The sequence below is a fragment of the Colias croceus genome, chromosome 21 (genome assembly GCF_905220415.1).
Source record: "Colias croceus chromosome 21, ilColCroc2.1".
In the NCBI taxonomy this organism is placed as follows: Eukaryota; Metazoa; Arthropoda; class Insecta; order Lepidoptera; family Pieridae; genus Colias; species Colias croceus.
In genome coordinates, this window is record NC_059557.1 from 3,374,898 (window position 1) to 3,397,214 (window position 22,317).

The 22,317-nt window shown below is 33.1% G+C and overlaps 1 protein-coding gene across 2 annotated transcripts in view; it reads right to left on the reverse strand.

Annotated features, from left to right (window-relative positions):
* LOC123701402 (stromal interaction molecule homolog) overlaps positions 1–22,288 on the reverse strand; it is a 33,916-nt gene extending 11,628 nt beyond the window's left edge. For both annotated transcript variants that reach the window (XM_045648861.1, XM_045648860.1), the window contains exons 1-5: positions 21,907–22,288; positions 8,866–8,996; positions 7,278–7,397; positions 6,212–6,324; positions 5,533–5,648 (exon numbers count right to left, since the gene is read on the reverse strand). In XM_045648861.1, coding sequence (XP_045504817.1) covers positions 5,533–5,648; positions 6,212–6,324; positions 7,278–7,397; positions 8,866–8,996; positions 21,907–22,078 — 652 coding nt within the window. In that variant the 5' untranslated portion in view covers positions 22,079–22,288. The remainder of the gene's footprint in view (positions 1–5,532; positions 5,649–6,211; positions 6,325–7,277; positions 7,398–8,865; positions 8,997–21,906) is intronic.
* Between the last annotated feature and the right edge of the window lie 29 nt (positions 22,289–22,317).

Sequence of the window (22,317 nt, forward strand, 5' to 3'; positions counted from 1 at the left end):
TACCCCGTCAAGACGTCTAAAAATGGATGTCTTTTCAAAACTTAGTTTTTTGAATGAATATTGTATTCATTACATTATATATCGTTATAAAGCGTATATTTGTCATGGACATAAACATGATTTGATATATAATTTGACGTTAAAAATGACGAAGAGTCATGATTTCAAGAGGCGTAAGAAGTAACTTAATGATCAATTTCGTAGTAGGTATCTATAATGACCAGAAAACGAAAAAAAAACAATATAAACTTAAACTTTATTGCAATTTGCAAGGCTACGATTGTATCTCATTCATAATGAGTTAATTACTGTTTTAACATTTATCTTACTTGCAAAGTAGCAAGTTAATATCAGAGGAGACACAGAAATACCATGGTTATGAAGGTCCTTCAACAAAGCTTTATTCATACTGTTTCCATTCATTTATTTTAAAATGTTATAAATTGAATTACAATTTTAATTAAATTACAAAACAAATTAAATTTAACTTAATTGCAAAGATGGCAGAATCTTTATAAAATGTTAAGTATCAGAAGCTATCATCATCTCGTATTTGTATTATATCTATCACGTATTTTGGATATTATATAAAAAGCAGATGACTAAACTTTTGTTCTAATAAACTAAACACGGAAAACTCAAACATTGAATGCCGTGACTCGACCATTGTAACATTAACGATCTCTCGCTAACAATAAGTTGTGTAGGTGGTAGGTGCTCAAAGGTAGCGCGAATAAACTAGCGTTCAAAACTATAAGGCTGGTTGCAGAGCTTGACCGACCGTCAGTGCGTACCGTCGGTCCCTTCTTGGTCGGTCGTGACGATACGCATCAACAATTGTATGACTATGACACTAATGCGCATGACAATACGCGTGCGTATGGTCGGTCTAGCTATGAAAGGTTTTATGAATTTCTATACATATGACAAGCGCGACTGACGTACGCACTACGCACTGACGGTCGGTCAAGCTCTGCAACCAGCCTAACAATTTGTTTCATTTTAATTAAGTTCGATAAAACGTATGACTTAAACAGTAGCAATGAGGAGATAAAACCTTAAAATATGGACATATCTTAACATACCTAGTAATTAAATATCGGAGCGATAAAACAATATTAATTTATTACAGTTACAATAATACTCTAAAGGACTGGATTGTTATTCTTATCAATATTATTCAATAAAATAATTTAAAATTTATTTGACTTTGTCTATACTTCGTGTGTACTTTAATGACTCTCCATATTTTAACGATTTTCGTTTAAACGCCTACAGAGGTCCGTTTAAAAAAAACCTTTTTATAATCACACACTATTTACAACTGTGAAATCTTAAACATTAATTCCTTTGCAAAGGTTTAATTAATTCAGTCATTATGAAATGACCGACTAACGACCATGATAAACCGTAACTGTAATTATGATAAAATATGTGAAAAATCTAATGCTTCGACTATCTGACCTGGTTATCCTAGGAATTTAAAGTTAAACATTATATCAATTTTAAATTGAAATCAGTCAATAAAAAGTCTATCGTACCGTATCGTATCGTAAAACGTATTGCCTGTGTTGATTATTATTGAAGTTATTGTACCTTATAATATTATCAATTTATTATATTTGAAGGATTGTGAGTAAATACACAAGATAACGTTTAAGGGGATTACCCTGTACAATTATATTTAATCACGATACTTAGATAATGTAAAAATACTTATAACAATGCGTTGTTTTTATATTGCTAACACGTATTTGGAAATTGAGTTTATATTCACTTTTCTGACATAAAAAAATATATAAAAAACAAAGTCACTTCGTGCGGCAAACGCAAACGTTCAAATGTTCGATTCAATATCGCAAATGTTCAAATGCTTCTCATTAATATAAAACAGATAGATATTTGGATTAAATTTATAAACCGATTTGCCAAGTTTCAACATAATAAAGAACCTGCATACATTCAAGCTAGCAACACTAAATAGGCCGCTAAAAACAAATTACCTTCTAGATAGAACCGCGCTTGCACCAATTGATCAACTGCGAGCAAACTCAGGCGGCACAACGTGTCAAACATAACATTATCACCAACGGCGTCATATATTGCCGAAACCAATCCAAAAACGCACACAATTGTTAAAAAATTCCATGCATTTAAGTCAGATTTCGTGATTCACAAATGCAACTGTGTGCTCGAACTATTCGCACTCAAAACAAAACTGCAGCGCGTAAAAAATTGTCAAATATCGTTTTTCACACAAACACAGCACAGATGTAACTCGCATGTATATGTGTGCGTGATCTATTCGCACTATAAACAAACACCGGTTTCAGCTGCTCGATTTTGATTTCATGTCGGTTCTATATAATTATTTATGACATATTCTTTGCCACGGGTCGACAGTTAACCGCGCACAAGGTCGTGCCGCTCTGTATGGGCTGTTAGCGGCGGCGCTTTGCGATCGAGTGAACCGTTTGTGTTGTGTAAACTGTAATGTTTAGTGGAGCCATGATTGTTTGCGGATTTGTTTTTTTGTCTGCATACTAGTTTTATCTGATTGAAGAATGAAGTAACAACGTTCTATGGACGCGTTGTTCATAGATTGACTCGTTCAAGTTACGTTAAAAAAATAGCGTATGTCGATTTTTAGGGTACCATATGAGAAAGGGTATAAATCAGCTCTCAAACAAATTAATTTACGTTATGAAAATATAGTAGATACCTAGTAAAGTTTACTTTCGTATTTATAAAATTATAATATGACAAAGAAATTCATATGGATGTACGAATGAATTTGTGAATATAAAAAAATAAGTACCACAAAATCACGAACGCATGGTGAACCTACTATAAATGACATAATAATACTTAACAATGACAAGTTAGCATGTGACGATGAGTTTTCGTTAGTAGTTTAGCACTTACAATACGCAATTATAATAGTGGATCAATTTTGATGAAACAAATCAATTTCCGAAGAAATGGTGAGTTATGGAAAACCTACACGCGTTTAAAAACACTTACATTGGCTTATTGTAGCATTGTCTTGGGATATTTAATTATTATCTATATGCAAAATACGTGATACGTGTGCTTGTGATTGGCGTAATTTTTTGATTACCTAGTCAGAGCAGTTTTTGTGGAAAAATGTAGTTTTTTAAAGGACAGCTAAAAAAACAGGAGATCATAGTTCTTACTGCTGTATTAAATTGTAACATTATAGTTTAGTTTAGTTCCGTGTAGAAATTTTGTATTGTCATTTTTAAGCTATTGCATAGCTTCTATCGCGGGCCTTGAGCGCGGGGACCGAATCCAGAAATTGCGTAACGAAAAACCTCACGCTCCCCACTCCGACGGGCGGAGGTGTGGCTTGAAGGCATAGCATGCAATAGCTTTACCGCGGCAGTCCCCGAGTGACACACGTCTTTTTTATTTTTGTTGTAGCAATCATAAAAAAGAGCGTGTGTGCCGAGCACACGTGTCAGAAGTGAAACTTTTTTGGTAAGATTCAAAGATAGCAAAATCATTGCCTTACTCCATGACGTGACGGTATTGCCAAGACGCGACCTTAAAAATTTTACTCTCAACGCGCCTAAAGAAGTTTCACTTCAATAAGAAATCACGTACCGTCGATTTCTCGCCTACGTACCTACTGTTATTTAAATAAAACATGTTGTTTGCTCTTTATGAAATACCCATCATTAAAAGGTCGAACTATAAAAAAATATAATCTAAACTGTATCGTACTTTGGACAATAATAGCGCAATTGTAAGTACAATTGCACGCTACACTGATTCGAAAAAATATATGGACGAATGATGTTTTGCTAAATATATTGCGTTCAAACATTTTTTTTTATATGCTTAATGATGTAAATTTTTGGTAAGCTGGAAAAAATTAGACACGGATGGCGAACAGCTAGTTATTTATAGTGTTTAAAAAAATATTAGTAATTCTCTCTATTTAAAAGAAAAAGGTTTCCTCTTAGTCATTGTAAGATGCTATATTTGTAGTTGAAGTTATCTTCAAATTGCGTGCATCGTTCGGTTTATAAATACTAAACCCTAAATAGTTAATTTATCTTTTGTTCAAATACAAAAATAAATAACTCCGTAGGTTATTTTTTTTTTCCACAGTTGTAAATCAATTCCAGCATTAAATATCCTCTCATCACCACTTCTGTGTGTATAAAACAAATAAAAAGTAGCATAAGTTACTCCTTATTACACCGGCTATCTGTTCGAGAAAGTCCCGTCAATATAGGTCCAGCGGTTACAAAGATTAGCCGGAAAAAACTCCGGTCACTCCAATTTTAATATTCGTATAGATATAGATAATAATCTGCCCCACGGTTTATCCACGTTGCTCCGCTGCTATTGGTCTTAGCGAGATGATATTATATACTTAGCCTATAATATTATGTTGAACCGACATGTTAAGTAATTTTCATTCAAAATTTGAAGTAAAGCCGTGCAGTGCCTTTTGAGTTTAGCCCGGACATACATACATCTGTCTGTCATAGACAAAAATTCTAAAAACTGTATTTTTGGCTTGGATATTGATTGTAGATCCCGCCCCAAGTATTCTTTTGAAAAAATATACAACTTACAGTTTTGACTTTCCTTAGATTTTATTATAGGTATAGATTATTCATTGTGTCTTTATAATCTACTATAGGTCTACCAGAATCTGATGGCATATTTATATTTAAGAAATAAAAGATTTTCATGTGGCAACTTATTTGACAACTATCAAATTGGTTGTCAAATTATTTGTCTTTTTTGCAGTTGATGAATAATTTTTAGGATTTTGTCTAAAAAATCTTCGAAAATGTCGAAAAAGCCGCTGCGATCACAAGCAAGAGGTGTTGTTTATAATGTGTATAGAAAAAAATTCGATGAAGAAGGGTCAAACACATCACAATTTTCAATTTTGAAGATTTTATTGGTAAATTGGACTTACCCGTTTTGATACTTTAAATTAAAAAATATTATATGTAGGTAACTAAAATATTGTTTGTTGATTAGAATATAATTTTATGAAAACTTATTACAGGAGCTTACAATACGGCTATTCGTTAAGTCCAAGTTGTCCAAGTCAATTTTATAATGTGTGTTTTTGTTAATACTTACGAAAATTAACATAGTTTTATTTTATTTTATAAAAAATTATAAGCAGTTTTGATCTACATTATCATTATATCGATATTTTCACATGGCATACTGGTAATGAATATACAAATAATAGGTATGTGTAAATACTAATAATATACAACATAATGTATTACCTGTATAAAAGTAATATGTATATTGTATACCTATATAATATTAAGAGGATATCTCATTATTAAGTACTGTATTGTCCACTTATGTAATGTGACTAATGATATTGAGGACAAAATAAAAAATAAGCAGTATCAAGATCGTTCAGTCCATTTTCCCTAGGGTTGCACACTCAAAATTTTGATTTCCCTAATTGCCATCAGATTCTGGTTTACCTATAATCAGTACCCCAGTATAAACTGTCCCTACCTTTAGGGGGACCGAAGAGCACGACATCCATCGCCTTTAGAGCGAGCTTCTGCTTGTGTATGGGGTCCTTTATTCCCAGCACGTTGCTCAGGTACTGCATATTGTTCACCGCTAGCCTGTAGAATATAAAAAAATTAAGTTTTTTATAGTATTCAAATCAGGTGTGGCCCCGGCAAGGCGAGAGACGCCTATTCGTAGTCTTTAAAAATAAAAAAAATAACTAACATTCAAATTATATGCAAAATAAGCCAAGTTGTTTTAAAGAAACAAAGAAAATAGATATTTTTTTATAATATGCAGATCAACACTGTCGTATCGAAAATTATATGTTCATACAATAAGGTCACTGATTATATTAATATTAAAGAAAGAGTCAAAATAAAGCCAAATTTATAGCTAAAGCGCCATCTAGATCAATATTGTTTAATTACAATGTCACCAGCAATTTATTTACTAAAAGTTCGACAGATGGCGTATTATGAACCTTTTTTTTGCAGTACTTATGTATTAGGTGTTTATAACATTGTACAGATTTACATTGTGCGAACTATTAATAATATGAAACGAGCATTTACGTTAATAATAAAATTATATTATCTACAAAAGGTTATAAAAACCAAATGGTTTAGTTGTTAAAATCAATTTGAACTTTAATCGAATACATTAAGGATGATATTACCTTGGCAATGTTGCACCAGTGACGCGATGCTGTAGGAAAAGAGCCTTATATTGTGGCAGATCCACTGATTCCGACAGCCATTCAACTGTTTGTTCTACCGTCCAGTTATGCACCTGTTGAAAATAATAATATTAAATAAAAACCTTTATTTCTAAACTACACTATGACTATAGTACAGTTTAGATATAATATGCTTCATCATGGATCTATCAAGGCTTTATGCATAAGTTTTATCTATGTACCATATTTGCTATTTTTATACTTTGTGTAGTGAGAAATCTAGTCTCAATGGATAATATTAATACCTTAAAACTTGTGACTAGTCAATAGATAGGAAAAACATGTTTTGATAGTATAAATTTATAATTAATATTGATAGTATAAAATATTATTGAATGCCATAAAACCAAAAATATAAATTCAACATGTTTTGATAGTTTCAATAATAGTGGAAACATCAGGAAATATGTGTTAGTAGTTGAGCTAAGCCAGTACTGAAACAGAAACTGTTTGCAAATATCTACTGCCCTATGAGCCAAGCGCTTAGCATATTTAATAAAGATCGACAGATCCCAGGTACGCGACTAGGGTCGGCCACTATTTATAAGAAAGTCAAGAAATAGTAAGTAAATGCTCTATGTTGGTGTGCTGTGCACAAATTCGTAGACTACATTTATCTCTCATAATTTCCATTAGCTAGTTACCGTGAATGGCCAACTTTTATCAAATAATACCAGGGCAATATGACTTTAAGGATGGTATATCCTCACCTCAAATGGCAGCCACGCTTCCCAGATCTTTGGCGAAAATAATGTGCCGTTGTTATGTGGTGGATGGCCCACTACCGATTCTCGTAGCCGCAGTCGTATTGCAACAGTTTCAAAGGTACCAGGGCAGTATGACCCTTATGGGGGTAGATGCTCACCTTAGATCGCAGCCACGCCCCCCACAGCTCCGTACCGGTCATATCGTCGTTGTAGTGGAAGGCCCGCTGTTGTTTCTCATAGTCACTGACCAGTTCAAAAAGTACCAGGGCAGTATAAGTTTAATAGTGGTAGATACAAACCTCAGATCGCAGCCACGCCTCCCACAGTTCTTTGACGGATATGTGCATATCGTCGTTGTGGTGGAAGGCCCGCTGCCGCTTCTCATAGCCGCTGTCGTATTGCAACTCTTCACGGAGAAACTGCAAACAATTGAGAATTCTTTATAAAAGGAAACGGTAAACAATTAAGAATTATATCTGAGATATTGGAAGGACAATATTGATAGGGTATTGTTAAATAATCGTATAGGAAATTATGTAATGCATTGTCATGATAATAAATAATAATAATCTAGAGCCATAAATTATATTTATAATTATATGACACTATAATATGAAATAATGGAACAATACCGTAATAAATAAGTGATTCAGGTATAAAAAAAATAATTATTAAGCCCCCTTACTAGAAATAAAGAATTTGGGTGCTGCAAAAAGGTAAAGTAAGCACTATTTAAAAAAATGATTTATTACAAACTCAATTAAAAAGAAATATAGGTAACTCTCACATTATCACATAAGTACCTATACTTGTATATTTTCAGTCCAAGACCACGGTAATTTGTTCTTTTGCTGTAGCATGTCAGAGCCAACAAAACGTATTTAGGCGAGAGGAGATTAAAAAAGTTGTACAGTATAACATACCAATAAAACGAAAGTATATAGACACCATATTATTTCCATAGAACACAGCCGCGCACACCTACGTAATTTTTCACTATTGCTTTTGTACATATCATTTAATTTATTTATCGACAGTCCCACACAAAAACTCGCACGTTTAACTGTTTCCACAAATCGTAAAGATAGTGAACACATTTTGGCGTATTCATACTATTTCGCCGGAATCTCGACAATAACACGTACCTACACTGTTTGTTTTATAAAACCAATGCTTTCTTTGAAATCGTGCCATTTGATTGATGAACAATGCGTGTTTCCAGCAATATTTTAACTAGTAGGTCAGATAGGTAGGTCAGTATAATGTTGGAAATAAAACATGATATGTAAAGTGCGAAACGGCTCGCCCAAAGTGTGATTGTTATTATAATACGCGTTCACCGAAAATAAAGAATAGCTATGAGTAACGAGTATTCGAGGGGTTATGTTGAGTCATTGGAAAAACTCGAAAAAGCCATACAAGATCAGCAAGAAATAAATCATTTGATATTCTTGCATTGTATTTTTTTAAAGAAACTAAGAAAAGTAGGTATATCAGTCATTGACGTTTCCATCGTCAATATGTGGAGAATACGTAATGTCAATACGTAAGAAGGTGAATAAGAAAATTTTAATTTTTGGCTTGTTTATGCAAGTAACAGTAGGTAAGTATTTTATAGTATATAATATACGGCTATAGAATTTACACTATGTAAGATCGAGAATAGTAGAACTTATCGTATTAGGGTTCTTTACCACCAATAATGTGCGAGGATGTGTTTGTAAATAAGCAATAGTAATGCTTCAAACTAAATGAAACGATATGATTGGTCCTTCACAAACAAATTCCTCGCTACACATTCTCGCACATTATTGGTGGTCAAGCACCCTTAAGATGTAGTAGCCATTTTTTCTAGAGAGTAACCACACAAGAAAATCATAAACTTACATCATCACTCTCACTAAGGTCGACGTTGCCGTTTGCGTCGTCATCAAGCTGCCGGTGAAGCTGCGTGATCGCCTCCAACCCCGCGTGGTCCTGGAGGCAGGAGGGCTCGTTGTGGCACGCCTCCAGCAATACTGAAATTGTAGATAGGCGAATGAGTACGTTTGTCGAAATTAGTGACAGTAAGAAATGATAGAAATTGTAGGCATAAGTGCTGATGAGCCATTTAGTTTTAGTGGTAGTTATATCTTTGAAATAAATATAATAACACTTGTTTATTTGAAATTAATATAATAACAAAGATAGTAATCTATTTATAATATGATGTAGGACATATCTTTCTTATTATTATCAAAAAAAAATGAAAGTGTTCTGATTGAATGCTGACAAAAACGTCAACATACAGGCCTACTACTTACCTATTATATAGGTTTTTTCAACAGCATTGAAGTACAATTGTCTTTAATTTATATTCTTTACTAGCTTTCCGCCCGCGGCTTCGCCCGCGTTTTCGTAGAAAACCCCGCATAGTTCCCTTTCCCGTGTGATATCCGGGATAAAACCTATCCTATCTCTCAAGTTGGATCAAACTGCACATGGTGTGTGAATTTTATTATAATCGGTTAAGTGGTTTAGGAGTCCATTGAGGACAAACATTGTGACACGAGATTTATATATTAAGATTTTTTAATATGTATAATGAATAATAATAAAATAAAATAAATTCTACAATCATCAAAGTTATTTCTACAAAATAAGATCCGAAATCTGAAAGTTTATTTTTCATTCGTCGCTCCATTATCTCTTTAATTCAGTGTTCTATATTTATCATGTGTCACAACTCACAATAATATGATGCAGTGTCATTGCTCTTTGTATTGAAATACTGTGGATTCCCGCTAAAGACACGTACAAACATATATTAGAGACGTGGTTTATCTTTTGAATATAAACAAGTAACTACATTGTGAAATTTCTTGTTTATGTTCACAATAATAAGCCTATTAGAGCTGAATGTGGTAGTTAATTAAAAGATGTTTATACATAGTCGGTTGTAATGTAGCAATTATTTGTGATTTGTTTAGTAAGCAAAGAAAAATAAAATCCCATATTATCAAGACATTTGTTTTTAATGGGCAAAATTTTGCATATATACCGACGTCTTTCGGGGAAGGAGCCGTAGGGTTATGAGGGTATCCTACTGACTAAAACCCCACTGTGTTCCATCGCGCTGCTTTGGACGGAACTGCGAGATATACTTGATACTCTACCGCCTGATAATAAGACTAAAAAACTTTCCAATCATCCTCACTTCACGCGGGCATGTACAAACGTTATTTTTATTAATCCGAAGAGATCATTACCTACGATAAAACAAAAACTTGTCTACCTTTCATCATTCATGATATCTGCATACTATCACGGCAATCACGAACCGCACTTTGCTGATAACCTTTATCTCTTATCAAAACGATGACTAAAACATTTAAGGCTTCCCTTGTCTCAAATAGGCTTAACCTAGTTACCTAGTAACCATTTAAGGCCAGGTTCTATTTAATTTCTAATTAAATTAATTAATATTAAAGCAGCTCGAGTTTCATTGGCTCTTTTAGACATATATTAATGAATACCTATAGCCGAAAGTATGAATATTTCGTACTATTGACGGTTTCATATCAGATTTGAAAAACTTTTAGGTATTAGTTTATATACTTACAACAACTTTGACTCATGATTTTTCTGTATAAATTTCAATACATATTGTCGCAGAATGATAAGGGCATAAATGCATGTTTCATGAATTAAGATCGATTCATAAATAAAACATTGTTTGATTCAGCTAGATACTTATGTCCAATTGAAGTATTGAGATACTTTGGGATAAATAACATCTTATCAATTACATATTATGAGCATACTTTAAAAGCAAGTAGGTAACCGTTTCAATGATTGTCTGGTCCTTAAAACTTTTCTTTTAAACATTTTCGAACGAAGTGACGAGCGTTTAAAAAAAATACATTTTAATTTATAAACATTGCAAAGTTTCAAAATAGAAGTCATAAATAATGCTTATCAGGCACTATCGCCATTTCACCGAAATAATTATTTCGTATTAAAATTATAAACACTGGTACATACAATTTATGTATAGGGAAATAAAAAGAATAGCGCATTGTAAATTGTGATAAATTGCACATACTGCTGATAAGCGTTATCGGTCAAACGGTTGTTTACGGTTTTATCTATGCTTAACTATACTAATTTTAAAACACGGAAAATGTTTTAAGAGCTATTGGTTTCATAAATTAACCTAAATTGTGAAAGAAGAGCCGTTTTTGCAATTTAATTGCTTTTTGACAATATTATGCTGGTACGTATCTACCCACAAATATTTATATTATGCTCTATGTACTTAGGTAAAGGTAAGGGCAACAACTATAATTGTTGATATGTTAAATTTTTAACCCATTGAGCCCCAAGTGGCCCGATCGGTCCACGACACAATAAATTTTCTATTGTGTCTGTGGTTCCGGGGCCTGTGTTACTACACCCATATATTATGATGTAGGTACCAGAATGAAAATTAACATTTATTTTTGGACAATTTAAAGCTAAACATATTTATGAATGAGAGATCGCTTCAGTTTATTATTAATTTTATTGTTTAGTTTTTAAAATGTAACCTATATGGTGTATTAAATAATTTTTCATTCATTCATTTAATAGTACTTTAGTACCTATGCATTTTATTAAATAATATGCTTGTATGCATTGGATGAGACGTCAACAGGAAGGAAGCTAATCTAAATAGAATTTATGAATAAGTAATGATATATTATGTATCTAGCATAGTATGTTTGTATTGTGTCTATTTTAAGAAAAAAAGATAATCCCATTTGGTAAAATATAATAATAACTAGGAAAATGTGTAGCGTAACATATATACGACTTTAAATTTTTTTTATTAGGATAGATATACGCGGAAAAATTAGAAATTGTTGTGATCATTGAAACCATTATAAAAAATATACCGGCTGAATTGATAACCTCCTTTTTTGAAGTCGGTTAAAAAATATATTACAATACTAGTCACTGACAGGAAAATCAACTCGTTCGTCACACCTTAAAAAGTATATTTAAGTACACAATATATGATATGGATTTATCTCTTACGAAATATTCGGTACATGACAAAGATTTCTACATTCCATTAACATATTTTACGAGTTAACTAAGACACATTTAGGTATCCTTAAACTACAAAATCACCTCGCAAATGGCGCAATAATGAATTATTTAATGGAATATTTGAGCGGTACTCTATTTCGTTTGCGTCAAAAATGTCGTATTAAATTCTGTGTTTCAGCAAGATAACCGATAAAAATAATTTACGCGCCGTTTGCGTTCAGTCAGCGCGGGCGGAGGATAAATCACATCTCAGCATCAATTAGTGCTGTGCATCCGCTGTGTGCCGACAAAGCTGATGCCTATTGCCTACACAGTGGGATATGATATTAGAGATACGGATGTTTCTTGAACTTTTATCAGAGATAATGTAATAGGCGACAGTAGTCCTTCGAGTAATCTATTACTAAATGGTTATAATGTAACCTGGAGTATGGAGCAGATGCATCACACCTGATTAAATGATTGAATTTTCTTTGCAGGCAAAATGGTTTGATACAAGATAGAGTATTTTTAATTGACCACGATGCTTAACAAATCTTTGCTTATATAAAATCAGGACAACGCATTCTGTGCTATTTGTAATTAGGGATAGTATTCATAGATCAAATAATTTCATCATGACCAGATCATATCTATATTTATAAATATCGCCCTTTCCTAAAATAACACACAATAATAATTATAACATTGTTGTGACTCAATACTAGTAATTGTCTCTTGTTGTGGGAAGGATGGAATGAGATTGTATGTCTCAGTCATCATATTTTAAAGTTTTGGCACTAATTTGGGTCAAGTAAACTTCGATAATGAAAACTTTCTTAACTTTTCTTTGTAAATAGGATTAAATTTCAAAACAAAAGCTAATATTTTATGTTTTAACTTTTCTTTTACGAAATATATTTTCCCAAGTGTCATTATCATCTTCATTTTGATTCTTCGACATGTCGGTTTCCTCACTTTGTTTTCATTCACCGTTCGAGCGGTGGTGATGTTATCAACATGCGCAGATGAATTGAAAAATAAACTTTCTTGCAGGCCCCGCATGGTTTCGAACACCCGACCTATCGAGGTCCTCACTACAGCTGCTTTTTTCCCCAAGTGTAGGTACCTAATTATCCCAACATTTTTATAACAGAACAATGACTTGTACAGACACATATATAAATTCTTATTCTGCAATGTTGTACGTGTATATATATCTACATTTTATGCAAATTAGTATTACTAAATAGCGCACAAAGTGTCGATTAGTAATTCTCTTATTTAATATTATAACAAGTAACTAAAATATACGTCAACGTTTGTACATTAGTCGTTTCACTAACACAATAAAATATAAAATGTTGCCATATATATGTAGGTCTATTCGCAATTGTAATTCAAATCAATCCGACAAACAACCTTAACCTTAAAAGTCCTTAGTTATTCAAAATAAAATAAAAGCTGGAATATTACTCGCTCTCTATCATATGTGAATTATCTGGCTAATGAATTGCCAAATATGGAAAAGACAAGCATTTAAGGTGCTTTTGCACCAATGTGCGAGGATTTGTAACAAGGAACGTTTGTAAAGCACCAATCATATATCTTTATTCAGTTTGAATTTCTAAAAATAATCATCAAATCGTCATATTGAAATTGCGATTCATAAAACAGAGAACGAGGAAGCAACGAAACGAACACGTTCATAGTTGACTACTTCCAATTTGGTTTAACCACCCACCTTCAACTTAACAGCTAACTCAAACTCAATTTCAAAAACTAATCATGACGATGACCCTTCAGATTTGCTTACGAAGACAATATTTTAAACTGACTACATAATATAGGCAATTGATTCAATTCTATCGCTACAAAAGCTTATCCGATATCACGTTTCTAGTTGCATTTGAAAACATTCAATATTATTCACGTTAGCATATCAAATCAGACAATCGCCGCGCACGTGTTCACGGATCTCATTGTTTTATACATTTCCACGTAGGTACTCTTAAACGCCTAGTTACTAATTGTTTCCATTCAAGTATTTCCAGCCGTTTTGTTACACTTTTCGAATCACTTCTAGAACATTCTAACGATTTGTAGTCACTGCTACAAAAAAGTTTTCAAATCAGTAAATTTGAATATTCTTTAGTGCAAATATTATTAGCATTTATTAATTCTGCAATGCAAATAGTATGGAAAATATCTACAGATAACTATCTTTTTTTTATGGTGTCTCTCAATGTTAGCCAAAAGGGCTTCTACATTTTAACGCGGACGCGGGGGTGAACTGAAGGTTCACCCTGGTAGCGACACGCGCATGGGCGTCCCCCCTTGACGGGGATCTACAGATATCATGCCGCACTTATGGTACGGGAGCTACCAACGTTTTAAAAAAAGTCATTTTCACTTATTTCGATGATATTTTAATTATTTTGAAATAAAAATTGCGTCTGGCACCTATTTAACAACGAAAAAAACGTCTTGCAATAAAAAATGTATGATGGATCTATCTAAAGGCAAAAGATTAAAAATTACGCGTTAAAAACTGACTTTAAATTAAGGATATTTTCCTGTGCAGATAAGATGCGCACTAATAAACGCAACCACTGCGGCCAGCCAGACAGCCAGCCCGGACTATAACCGAAATAGCAAGAGGAACAGCATATCAAAGAACCAACTAGTTATACTAAAATTCTCTCTTGTCAACGTTAATACCTCCTATACGATTAGCATAAAATATAGGTTACTACTTGCTGCTTGCCCGGGGATTGATCAGAGATTAAAATTGCCACGGTAAAGAGATAACTTTCAAATGGTTAAATATTTGTTTTTATAACGATAGAGTAGTTTTCGAGTTTATTCTTTACATACAAAAATATCTTCCCAGAACTATATATACTAATGAAAAAATAAAAATTATCTGGCTAGCAACAAAGGTTCTTAGCATACGTTTTGTACATACTTACAAATAGTTAAGCCAATAACTATAGAAATTAAGTAAATCACACGTTTAAAATTAGTTGGAGTTTGATATTCTTCAAACCGCATATTATCACTAAAATCCAAAATTTTAAAACATTCGGATTTAAAATTCAATCACTTTAAACTACTTCACAACACTGGTTATATACGACTGATAGGAATAAGGAAAAGCGCCACTATTCCTGTAAAATTGAGTTACCTATCATTCATTCCACAATAATATTCTGTAAGTTAACAACTGAATTTATTCTGATTCATCATTTAACGTCCAAAACTTTGATTACAAATATTTATCACCAATTAGTTATGTACGTATATTCTCTAGGTAACAAACCACAAGTTAAATAACGTTATATGATGATGATGATGATGAACACTTAAAACGAGTATCAATAAACAAAATGGAGTCAAAAACAATCACAACAGAGCAATTTCGCAGTCTGCGGATTGACGTCGCGGTCGGTATGTTTACGTCAAGCTGTGAACAATTCCGACCACTGTTCTCTAAGCGATGGTTTTAATTAACCAAAAGTGGGAGACTCGTAAATTGATGAAGAGGTTTGCACGAAATCTTAAATACTTTGATTACCCAATAATAGCTTGTGTTATTAAGGACTGAAATCATATCTGAACAAAAATAAGGTCTCACTCCCTTCTGCGATAAATAATAAATTCAACTGTTGATATGTATTAACTATAGATTAAATCATGGATATGCTGAAGGAATAGGTCACATTCGAGTATCGAGTATTCGACCAATAAGCCAATGAAATTGAGCATAGACCACTCATGGGATATTATCTGCAGTTCTAAATTAGGAGAAGAATTCCAAAATTATCGACATCATCCATTACAATTGACACCTACTAAAAAAGACATTAAATGACGACGAAGACGCGAAACATGCAACGTAACTATTTCACAACAGGCAACACAACAATTGAGCAATTAATCGAAGTAGAAAACAAAAGTATGGCAATAGCGCAATAGCGCCATACCCGGCCACTTAACTCTGCATTATTGGGATCAATTAATGTTTAGAACTTGTATCTGAATGATGGAATACGAATTGTTGAGTAGAATTGATGTTGGCTCATGTGTCACTAATGCGTGTTACCCATTTACATTGTGTTCTTAGATGATGCGCTAATCTATTTATTTTCAAGAATTTTCCACAAAAAGTCAAATCTGGAAAACATGGAAAAAAAGGAGGCGAATTTTATGCTGAATCAATTATTAGGTGGTACTGAATCAATTAGTAATCAAATTGAGTCAAGGATTTCGGTAAGCCCTCACAATTTATTCTCTAGACTGCAATTTTAAACAAATCAAAAGGTACAAATGCACTGCAAATGTTATTAAAAAGTCAGTTCTCTAAAGCAGGCAGTTTTTATCATTGAACGCCTCCAATACGGTTACTCTACCGTCATTTAATGGGACATAAAAACCTAGGCTTCATTCATGGGGCCATGGCATTTGCAAACATTGACAATGCATACACAGCCTTACCAAGATACAGAGCTAACAATCGCACATTATACCCATACACACACAAGGATAACAATATATTGCGTGTTATCGGTGAGGCAAGGACGTATAGATTAGTCCCATTGTATTTAAGAACAACTTCATTTATTAACTTCTTCTTTCAGCGGAAATATACCATTAAACAGGGCCATTTTTAATTTAGAAGTTGAGCTTTGATAAATGTACCATTCTCACTCAATTTTGGTCACTATTATCATTTAGTTTTTACTTCAATGAATCCAGCCTATTTATAAATCGTATTTGTTACGATAAAAATAGATACAATGCCATGAAAAGAACATAACAACGGTTCTAAAAATAGACATGGAAGTATATTGGTAAGCGTTTAAAGTTTATCAGATCGTAGCGACCTTATAAACCAGTTCGCGCAACATGTGGTGGCATAGCAATGAAACTGCATGTAACATATTACGAAGCGTTATGTGCTATTTAATGTAATTACAGACTTACAGTGTTTCCTTAACCTTCACATCACATCATTAATTGAGATGGGAAAGTCTATAAACGATGACTAGTTATTAATATTGAATGGCTTGTTTGTTTAGAGTTCAGAAAAATTGAGCTCTGTATCAGGGGATAGTTACTTGTTTTAGATAATTGATGTTACGATCATGTTTGAGAATAAAATTATGTATTTCCTAGAAAAAAAGCTTCACTTTAGCTTATACATACTCTAATACCTGCTACTCTAATACCTCTATACCTGCTTCGGTTCATTTAAAAAAGTAGTGAAGTCAACGAGATAAATATGATCAGCTCAACCTTCTACCATTGCGAGAAAATTTCCCACTTCTGCACTATGTCAGTAGGAATGGCGACATTAAAATATCCTATTATCTAAATATTCCGCATTATCCGTGACTAATCTGTAGGGGCGTGTTAATTCAGGTGCATTGTAATGTACTAAATGGTACCTACTAATTTAGGCATGGGAACAATATTTCGGCGCGCGTTGCGTGCCAAACGTCTCTGCCTGCCTGTTTACGTGTGTCGCGAATCGTCTACGTTTTTAATTTATACTTCCCTATATTGGATGCGGTGTAATTATTATCGATGTTTATTTGTTATTGTTCTGTTTTTGATTTGACTATTGGAGGTCGTTATAAAACAGCGTATAGGCTGAGTTACTGTCTGAAGATCTTAAATATCATTCTGGATACCTAAATTATAAGTGGATGGAAGTAATATAATTTTTTTAATTTAAATATTTTAACTATTGGTGTAAAAAATAAGTAGAATTAATGAACACAGGAAACAATAAAGGGAAGACTTATCGAGAACTACTATAAAATGTAGATCAAGGCTCAGAAGCCAAATATTACCTTCAGTATTGTTCAGTATATTATTCAGAGAAAATTAACTTAAATAAGTGATAACTGCGTACTGCACCTTGATACTCACATTACAAATAATAAAAAGAGAATGAAACAGATATTACAATTTCCATTGTTAATTCTTGGTTCTTGCTGGATTTTTATTTCTCAAGACATATTTTTAACCCACTTTAACATATGAATTACAGAGCTCAATTTTAAATAGGTAAGTTGAATAAAACGTAATTAACTGAGGCAGATTTGTACACTAACTATAAACGCTGACGCCGTGTCGCTGAACTTTGCTGTTAAAGTCATTATAGCGATGGCGGATCTTCGGCAAAAAATTAAGAACGCTTACGGAATCGATTCCTCGAAAAATTATCTAGTGATGCACGTGCTTTGCAAATATTGACATGCTTTAGCGATAACACATTTGTTTTCGCGTAATCCACACACAGATTCCACAGTCCACATGAAGCTTTAATACGTCAATATTATGTTAGCATTTAAATTTTGATAAGGAAAACATATTTCATTCTATGCACATTTGTCTTTGGAAGTTTGGCTCCGAACGAGGGAAAACCGGAGGCCAAATTGGATGCACGATGTTTTTTGCGATTTCGATAATAATGTTCTTCCTCAAGGCAATTTGTCCTCTGTGTGTTACGTGATTAGAATGATAATCCCTTAGATAGTTATAAGATTGAAAGCCTAGTTGTAAAAACATAAACACAAAACACTCGAATTTTAAGTGACATTTATCTTCAATCTCACGAAGAGCTAGCTTGGCATCTTTATGATCCTGAACTTATATAAAATTGACATTTTCTATTTTCCTTAGCAATCTAGATTTTGACAAATCAACAAAAACCACTTCAGTTTTTGCCCATATTCGAAGCAGACTTCAGGCACTTCTCTGAATACACAATTCACATTGATCTTTTCAATATAAACTTGTGTACTTTAAAGTAATTTTATCTGAGTACTGGTATGAAAACAGGTCACAACCTCCTTGGCGTTAACCTCACTAGAGCACAAAGTAATGTATATCGACGATATACCGCCAAAATCACAAGGTCCACTTCACGTATCGCTAGACGTTGCTGTGAGTCACGATGTATGAAAGAGTTATAGATAAGTAATAGACAGATAGCTATAACTATATTATTGGCGTGAAAACATTAACTTTTCGTAATTCATTACCTGCTTGTGCACGAGCGGCATTTCATAGTGGCTTAAATTTGCAAATGGTAAATTTCCAATCGTCAATGTGACTTTAAATTAGGATTAGATTAGATAATAGTATTTTCAGGTGGTTTCAAAGATAAAATAGGTGTCAAATCTTTATATTACGAATTATCAGACAGTGGAAACATACGATTTTGTTCCTGAGTCCTTATTTTGAATTGCGAAATATTTCAACGTAAGCTATAGCTTGATGACACAGTTTCATCCTTTTCGGTTACTTAAAAATGTTTAAAAATTTAAACAATAACACGGTGAGTCTCCTTAAGGCTTTCAGTAATTTTTGAGCCACGTGAACTGTCCTCCATCTCTTCAACTAGAGAGACTTCTTCAATCAGAATATCCCATTCAAGAAGCATGAATCAAGTTCGCAATCATTTCGTACAGCGATCTGTTAGACGCGGTCTGATCGCAACTATTTCCGTCACCGAATCCAGACGATCGAATTGTAACACGTGATATGTTGAAAAGCGATTTTGTCACGCGTTGTCGCCGCGTATTTTAGTTCCTGATGCAAATCACGGTGCCTATCGTTTGTGGCAATGAAAATTCCTTCAGGTAATTAAAAACACCGTCTCGAGCCCATCGGGTGCCCGATTATCTAGTAATAGGCTGCGACAACCGACTTCTGCCGCTAATTAAATTGTCGATATTCAAATGTAGGGCGATTCCGTTCTTTTATAATTATTGTTACAGTAAGTAGCACTAGTTTATATTTAGAACAGTTCAAATGGCTGTTTATGGAACCGGCATTTAGCACCTATAAATACCACTGTTTATGGTGCCTATCCATATTTCTCAACATACTTTGAAGTTCAGTGATCATTTTCTTTTTAATAGTAGTATGAATTATAGGGCAAAAATCTACAGGGGACTTTTAACTCTAGTCACATGTTTCTATTGATATACAACTGTCCATTGAAGAATATTGAGCAAATGATTTCCCTGTCTCTTTTATAAAAAAAATTGTTCAAGGCCACGTAATTTATAAGCATATGTACCTAAGGTCATGGTCATGCTCTGTTATTATATATCCATAATTATCCAGAATAAGTTAAATAGAATCTACTCATAAGTGAAGTCCCACCTTCCCTAGAGGGGCAAGGGGCAGCTGGCAGATGCATTAGCAGCCTTCTGTGTCCTACCAGACTGAGACATTTTTTTTCTTCGTCTCCACCGGGAATCGAACCCAGGACCCCTCGATATTACGCTCACGCGTCAACCACTGTACCGAGGAGGTGGTCAGAATCTACTCATACTTCAAACAATTAAATCTAACATTAACATTTTCATAGTGTTTAAAAAAATTACTATTCACAGGTACTTATTAAATTGTACTTTACAAAATAAAAGTGTTGAGTATCTATGAGATAAAAATAAACTTGTTTCATGTTCATTGAAACAATGGTTTTTGTGTATCATTAGAATAATTGGGATGCTGTGTAACATTATTGTCTCCTTGACCCTGACTCATGATTTTCCACCGTTAACATTTAGAATACATAATTTCATTGTTTCTCTCAGGGTTTATTGCATGTTGCTGACATCAAGTTTAATATTTACATTTGGTCAAGTTAACTAAAGGTGTTTTTCGTAAAATGAACCTTGTTATTACTGATTTAGGGCAGATTTTTATTTTATGTATTTCAAGTTATTTAACTCTCATTAAAAGTGACCAAAAGTCTTTAATGAACAAAGTTACCAAGCATCTTTTATCTACACTAATATTATGAAGAGGAAAACTTTGTTTGTTAGATTGTAATGAATAGGCTCATAAACTACTGGACCAATTTTTAAAATTCTTTCACCGTTCAAAAGCTAAATTATCCACGAGTAATATAGATAGGTTTTATCCCAGAAATTCCACGGGAACGGGAACTATGCGAGTTTTTCTTTGAAACCACGGGCGGAGCCGCCAGCGGAAAGCTAGTTCTAAATAAGGATAAAAAACCACAGAGTTTGATCAACCGTTTATAATACTCACTCTACTGTAATAAGTAAAAACATAAATTTTATGTCAAATATGAGTTCAGTAAAAAAAAAATATTTTAAAGTTTTGTTCGATATAATATTCTACAAAAATTTAGAAATATCCATCCATATATAATTTTATTATAATCTCATAATAGTGTTTTAGTTAAAGATTGACAAGAATTTTTGTAATAATTATTATGAACACACAAAGGACATTAACTAATATAGTAAAGTGTTATAAATAAATAAATAAAGGACATTTTTAATTTAAATTACATGTTAGTAACTTTATATATGGAGATTAAAGTAAAGGATGTGTTATAAGTTCTGGATAGGATGTAGGGACTTTTATATACATTTTCTGTAATTTTATATAACAAATTATACTTGATAAAAATATTTAATTTGTCACAATATCTAAGAATTTATTATAATTTTATATATTTTGCAGATTTTTGATGTTTTTTTTTTCCCCATAACATTTTTATTAGGGTATGCATATTAATTAAATTCATCATTTGAAATGGGATTTCTGAAATAGTTATATCTTATTTTAATTCATCTCAACAATTAGTAAACAACAAAAAAACATACTCCATGGTATACCGAGAACATTCTGGTATAACTAGATAAGGTAAACAGATGTTTCTAAGGTCAATGTTTGATGGTTTACAAATCGAGCTATAATGTAACGTCAATGCGGATTTAATTCTAATGACTAAATTAAACACTACAATAAATCTATTGCCCGGCGTGAAGGACGCTAACAGGTGTTAATGATTGCACTATGTAACAGAATACTCACTGAGTTCGTTTGACGCTGCAGCCGCCGAGTCGCTCATAAATGAACTACTTCTCGATACAGGGCCCCAATGCATCCTTCGGCCAGTGTCCTTCGATTCTGTCCGCTCCCCATCATCCGCTTTACACAGATGAAGAGCAAATACGCACCAATATAACACAAAACCGATACGCATCGTGATCTTTCAATGACACTGAACTTACTGCCTATAATGTTCAAAATAAATTTTCACCACTCTTTGAAACATACACACAATCAACATTCTAACATGCAGTGTTTTTTAAATAAGTTTATCAATTTTTCAAGACCACATCACACGTACAGTTAAAAAAAACTACAGCCAGCCTTTATCACAGAAAAAATTATGAGGTCGAATAAATTTGACGTAAACATATTTAATATGGCAACTTTTGT